General features: G+C 44.9%; 1 protein-coding gene across 1 annotated transcript in view; it reads left to right on the top strand.

The window, feature by feature from the left end:
• Positions 1-1,259: 1,259 nt before the first annotated feature.
• The window catches only part of ATP1B3 (ATPase Na+/K+ transporting subunit beta 3), a 41,647-nt gene continuing 36,906 nt past the window's right edge, over positions 1,260-6,000 (top strand). Inside the window, exon 1 of the mRNA XM_082839360.1 lies at positions 1,260-1,554. Coding sequence (XP_082695486.1) covers positions 1,446-1,554 — 109 coding nt within the window. The 5' untranslated portion in view covers positions 1,260-1,445. The remainder of the gene's footprint in view (positions 1,555-6,000) is intronic.

Below are 6,000 nucleotides of genomic sequence, written 5' to 3'. Positions count from 1 at the left end.
AATTTAGCTTTAGTAAGCGCAGGGGGAAAATCATTTTATAATAATATATTCTTCTATTCCTTTTCCATTTGTGAAAGACATAATTCATAATTCCTTGTTTTGATAAACAAAGTGAGGAAACAAAAGCAACTCCAGAATTTTGTTATCCATTTACTCCTTTAAAGTATTTGCTGGCTGTTTAAACTGTCGATGGATCACGATGCATCATTCCAAACGGTAAGATGTGTGCTACATTTCTTCATTCATAATTTTTTATTTGCTAATAAAACATAGGCAGTGCTCCATTTCTTTTTTCCAAAAAAAGAAAAGAAAGAAAGCACCTCCTGCCCAAACTCCTATTTAAGTCTTTTCATGCTGTCCCAACAGTCTCAAAGCACTGTACTCTTCAGCTCCATCTCGTGTAGGAAAACATCGACTGCACCCTCAGCTCTGACCAAGGGGAGCAACCAATACAGTGGAAAAGATGAAAAGCAGCGAACAGTATTTAGGCATCAACACTAAACGAAGAATTGATTTCCTGTAGAGTCTAAGTGTTTGAGAAAAAGCAGGTCTTGCGGTTGACAGGAAACTCAGGAAAGCATGTGTATTGATTTCATTGATAAATTCAATTAAATCTGGGGAAAACTATACTGCATTTACTTAATACTGGCATGTTTAGGATGAAATTCCCATTGACCCAAGATTCCCAGTTGACTCCTTCAAAAGAGCGAAGTCAGGGCATTCTCTGAGCGAAGGTATGTAACACACCGTACACCCTCACGAGATACTACAGCGGATTATCTTTTAGTCACGTCGTAGAGCCCAGAGGAGAACGCTTGGAAACGGTTTGGGGAGACGGTGGTGAAGTCCCGTCCTCGGTGGACTGGAGTCGTTTCCGTTCTCTGCTAGTTCCGCGCCGCCGCAGGCTAGGAAGCGAGGGGACTCCGGATCCCGGTTGCCCGCAGCATCTCCCCAGCGGGTTAGGGATGCTCATCTTTTGCTTGTCATTATAAATCTGCTTCTTATTAAACTCTCATGATTTTTTAAGTTGCTATGCGTAGTTTTTGCTTCTTCTTGCCGGGAAGAGGGAGCGCCGAGCGTCCCGGAGCCAAGCCGGGTACCACCGAGCGGGGCTGTGGCCGTGGGCGGGGCGTCTTCACAGCTTCCAGCTGCGCCCCGCCGCCGGCTGGAGGCGGTAGCGGCGGCGGCGGCGGCGGGGCCTGAACGGCGCGGGGATTGGTTGCGGAGGGCGGAGACGTCAGGCTCCCGCGGCCGGAGCGGCGGCCCGGCTCGGCGCGGCGCAGCGCAGTCGGGTCGAGCGCTCACCACAGAGAGGAGGTTTACTAGGCCGCCCCGCCTTCTGCCGCCGTCGCCGGGCTGCGCCGCTCGAGCCCGCACGCGCCTCTGCGCTCCTCGCCGCTTCCACCCCCGCGGCCGCCGCTCCCCTCGACGTCCGCACGCACACCATGACGAAGAAAGAGAAGAAGTCCTTCAACCAGAGCCTGGCCGAGTGGAAGCTCTTCATCTACAACCCGACCACCGGAGAGTTCCTGGGGCGCACCGCCAAGAGCTGGGGTGAGCGGGCGGCGGTTGGGCGCCGGGGCCGGCCGCAGTCCGGGGGGCGCCGGGCGGGGTCGGGTGGGAAGGGAAGGCGGGAGGCGGTTCCCCGCGCGGGGGCCCCGGGAGCCGCCGCTGCCTCCGCCCGCAGCGGTTTTCGCCGCGTCCGCCAGACTCGAACGCGGGCGGCGGCGCCGGAGGAGCAGCGCGGCCCCATTCATTTCTCGCGGGGTCGGCGGCGGGCGAGCGAGGCTGCGGGGCCCGCTGGCAGCCGCCGCCGGGCCGCGCCGGTTCCTTCCTCCCTGCCGGGAGTGGGCCGCACGTGCTGCCCGGGCCTGCGGCGCCGGAAGCCGGTAAACCCTGTCCCGAACCCCGAGCGCGTGGGGGCTGAGGGCCCGGCCTCCTTTGTACGGAGCGCGCCGGCCCGGAGAGGCCTGGCGGAGGCGGCCAGCGGCGCCGAGCGGTTTGGGGAAGCCCGACCTTGCCCCACGCCCGGGGAGAGGAAATTTCCACTCCCGCCGCTATCTTGTGACTCGTCCACGCTGCCACCCCAGCTGGTCGGAAGAGTGTGAGTGTTAAGTGTGTGGTCTGCACTCATGTTTTAAGCACAGAAGTACACGGTACATGAAAGTGCACTTGAGTTTGGACAGTGAAAAGACCTTTTAAAAGGTTGCTTTCTCCCTAATTCCTTTTTAATGACACAGGTTTTCTTACCAACGTGCTTCATTGGGGGAAAGTAAATCCGGTCTGAATGGCACAGGTTTTTTTCCTGTGCCCTCAAAACGTGTGATGATTGAATTTGCTAGCAGTTTTCCTCTGCATGGGTTCTTTGTTTTAAAAGAAATATTTAAACCATCCGCCAGTGTGGTGCTGCTTTAGAGTGACTCTTTATTTTTTTGGAAAAATTATGTTTATATCTGAATAAGGACTAGTGCGCTTCCTCCTCCCCCCTTTACACTTAAGTAAACTAGTTTTTCTTTCCTTTTGAAAAATATTTTGTTAGTTGGTCATGACAGACCTTTTTTTCTGAGTGAGAATATTTCTAGAGTTGAGAACTATTCGGGCGTGACATTGTCAAGAGAAGCACGAAGAGAGTAAATTTGCTCTGACTTAGAAAATAGACTGGCTGCTGCTTGAAATCGGCTCCTCCAGAGTGGAAAGGCGGCTTAAAGTCCTATCACAAGGTGAAAGGGGCCTTGGAGGTTTTTTAGCCCAAACCCAGCTTTAGAGACGAGAAAAATGAGCCCCAGAGAGGTTGCGTTTTTACTTTGTGTAAAATTACATATACCAAAGAGCCAAGAAAAGAACCAGTTGTCCTTTAATCCTAGTCCAGCGGTGGTATTATTTTACAGATGCCTTGCCTAACTGCATGGTAATCACTCACGATTTTTTTTCGAATGGCTGTCTGTGGGGAACCCACTAATGTGATGAGGAAATAGATCTTGCATCTGGAATTAAATGGGGGAAAAAACTGTAAACAGTTATTATTGTTTCTAGAGTGTACTAACTTTTTCTGCTGAAGGAATTTTTGAGTGGTGGAGAGTGGTTAATTTGTGTAGACTACCTTTCTCAGTGCCTTCTCATTTCCAGTAATAAGTATCTGCACTTTGTGTTAGAATGACATTTCTTACTGCAGGTTGTGCTCCTTATCTAACCTTTGTATTATATGCTTTTGGGATAGAGATTTTATTTGGTACGTGCATTTAAATAGATAACACGCACAAATTATCCGAGTATGCGGCATCATGTAAGGGCAGTGGGAGTAGTACAAGTAAAGTTGGGATTAGTTTTGGAAGGATTAAGGCAAGACCTTTTTTTCAAAATCGAAAATATCAACAAATAGTAAATTTCTGGGTTTATTGTAATAATAGTAAGCCAGCGGAGAATGGCGTAAATAGGAGAAAGCTATCCATAATCCTATCCCAATATAAGGGCGCTCACTCCAAGGAAATGCGGAGGAGTGGTGCCTGGAGGCTGAAATCCATACTCAGCTCACCGGGCTGTGTACCCTAGAGCATGGGGTGTGCCTGGAGAAAGCATATCTTCTTGTAGTTCTCAGAAAGGCAGTGTATGAGTGAGCTGCCTGATCTCATCACCCCAGAGACATCCACTATTCATATTTTGGTATATGTCTGGGCAGACACTAAAAATGTGTATAATGTTATTATTAATTTTTTTTTAACAAAAAGAGATCATACCGTAAGTGTTGCTTTATAATCTTTTGAGTATATTGTGGGCATCTTCCCATGTTAATAAATAAAGACCTATATCACCACTTTTAATAGCTGGCTAGTGTTCCATTGTATAGTTAGACGTACTGGGATTTTTTTTTTTTAAGTTTACTAATGTGTACCGTATGTATACATGGGAGATACCCAGGGTAATAGAAGTAACTCCTGATTTTTTTTTAACCAGTGCATTATTGTATGTATTGGTCCCTCCTCCTCCCATTCCCTTCATCCTTGTACAGTTTTGCAAATTTATTTCCTTGAGATATGTTTCTACTGGTGGAATTTCTGGGTTGTGGATAACATTATGTACGTTTTATATTCTGAAAACATGTTATAGGCTTTTTTTTTAAACCTCATTAGTGCAAATTTTTTCTTTTAGTCGCTTTTGAAATTAATGGCCGGGGCGGAATTATTACATCTATTTTTCTTTTCTTTTTTTTTTTATATCTATTTTTGACCTAGGTAAATTTGCTGGGCTGCTGGCATATAAAGAAAACCTTTCTCTACCTCAAGGATTCTATAAAGACATTTAAGATGTTTCCTGATTTTATTTTTTACATTCAAGTCTTCAGTACATTTGTCCCATGTAATCTGAGGTTCCTCTCCAAGTGCATTATATATGTTAAAAACACATGTTTAAAAAGCAATTTTGCAGTTTACCTTGGGGATAAAGTGAAAATACTACGTTTCATCTGATTGCCTTATTTAAAACAGCTGTGTGAAGAATTTGATTAGCTTCTTGTATATTTGGTTAATATGTGACACTTGGTTACAGCAGTTTCAAAATGCTTATATAAACGTACTTACCTCATTCCATCTTCACAACTTTCTACGCACACCATGTAGGTGATCAAAGTGTTCCTAAGAGCTGTTTTCTCAAGCTGGACAGTAAGGATGCATCAGGAATAAGTAGTTGCCTTTTACGAAAACACAGGACAAAGACAATTTAGCACCTTGTGGCTATGTTGCAGATATTAAACCTAAATGCATTACGTACAATTAGAGTAAAAGGCAGCTCAAAGATCATCTAGTGTTATTTAATTGTAGACAGTGGACCATGTGTTGCAGTTAACATTTTTAAAAATAATGAAATAGAATAGAAAAATTATCAAAGTTTATTCTGCCTAATAAGTTTATTCTAAGAGAAAATATCATTCTGTGAAACTTTTTGTATATTCAGATACCTTGATGTAAAATGTATTTCTTACTGTGGCTCACAATCAAGAAAAGGTTGAAAGCCACTAATCTAGCCCTGTGCCCTCATTTTCATACGTGAGAAAATTGAACCCACAGATCTGATCTGTCAGAATTCACTTACTCAGCTAGTGATAGAATCCTTGGCCTCAGACTCTCCAAGGACAGAGCTTTTTTTTTTTTTAAACATGATGTAATGTCATTTAATGACATCTGCTTGTGGGCTTCTTTGGAGTTCATTATCTTAAGGTTATCTGTCAATAAATGCTTTATTTTAACATGGACCTAAAACCCAAGTTACTGATTCCAAGCAGGGTCAGGATTCTGGACCCAAACTACTAATATCTGCATTTTGTTCACGTGCTTCTCTTTTATTATAGGTCTCTTTTATTATAGGTCATATTATATACGAAGTGCTGTTTTTTCAGTCACCTGCTCCCATTCTGGGTTATGCCTCAGTAAATGCTCTGCTTTGGAGATCAGGCTCCATCCCATCTTGGGTGTCTGACTGTAGGGGAGAAGGCAAGTGTGTTTATGTTCCCAGTTTTGTAAGGTATTCTTTGTCCTGTGGAGTGACATATTAAAGAAACTTTACAGAAATTCGCACTGTTGGGAAAGTAACAGGACTTGCCTTACCCTGTGTGCAGGCTATAAATATGAAGGGCAGTGGTGGGTGTGGCAGCGGCAGCAGCTGAGGCTAACCGAGCTGTCCCCCAGCAGGAGGCAGCACTTCTGGACTGCTAGTGGAAGGGAGGGAGGGGGCAAGTGTGTGTGTGATGTTCCAGATACCTTTGTAATTACAGTAGTATGTGCTTTACTGTGTTAAAGAGCAGCCTCCCCTCACCCCCGAAGTAATTCCATTTCTTTGAAATTGACTTTTGAATTTATATTTTTAGAATTAATTTAGTTGTATTAAAAGAAGTTTAAAAACCCTCCTGTCCTTAGTAACAACTTTACTGTGATTTATCATTGTGTTTGATTAAGGACCGTTTAACGCTTTTATGTTCCAAACACTTTTATTGAAATATGCCAAGAGTAC

The sequence above is a fragment of the Leucopleurus acutus genome, assembly GCF_964270905.1.
Source record: "Leucopleurus acutus genome assembly, chromosome: 5".
Classification (NCBI taxonomy): Eukaryota; Metazoa; Chordata; class Mammalia; order Artiodactyla; family Delphinidae; genus Leucopleurus; species Leucopleurus acutus.
The sequence above is the reverse complement of the archived record's forward strand: the minus strand, read 5'-3'. Positions and strand labels throughout refer to the sequence as shown.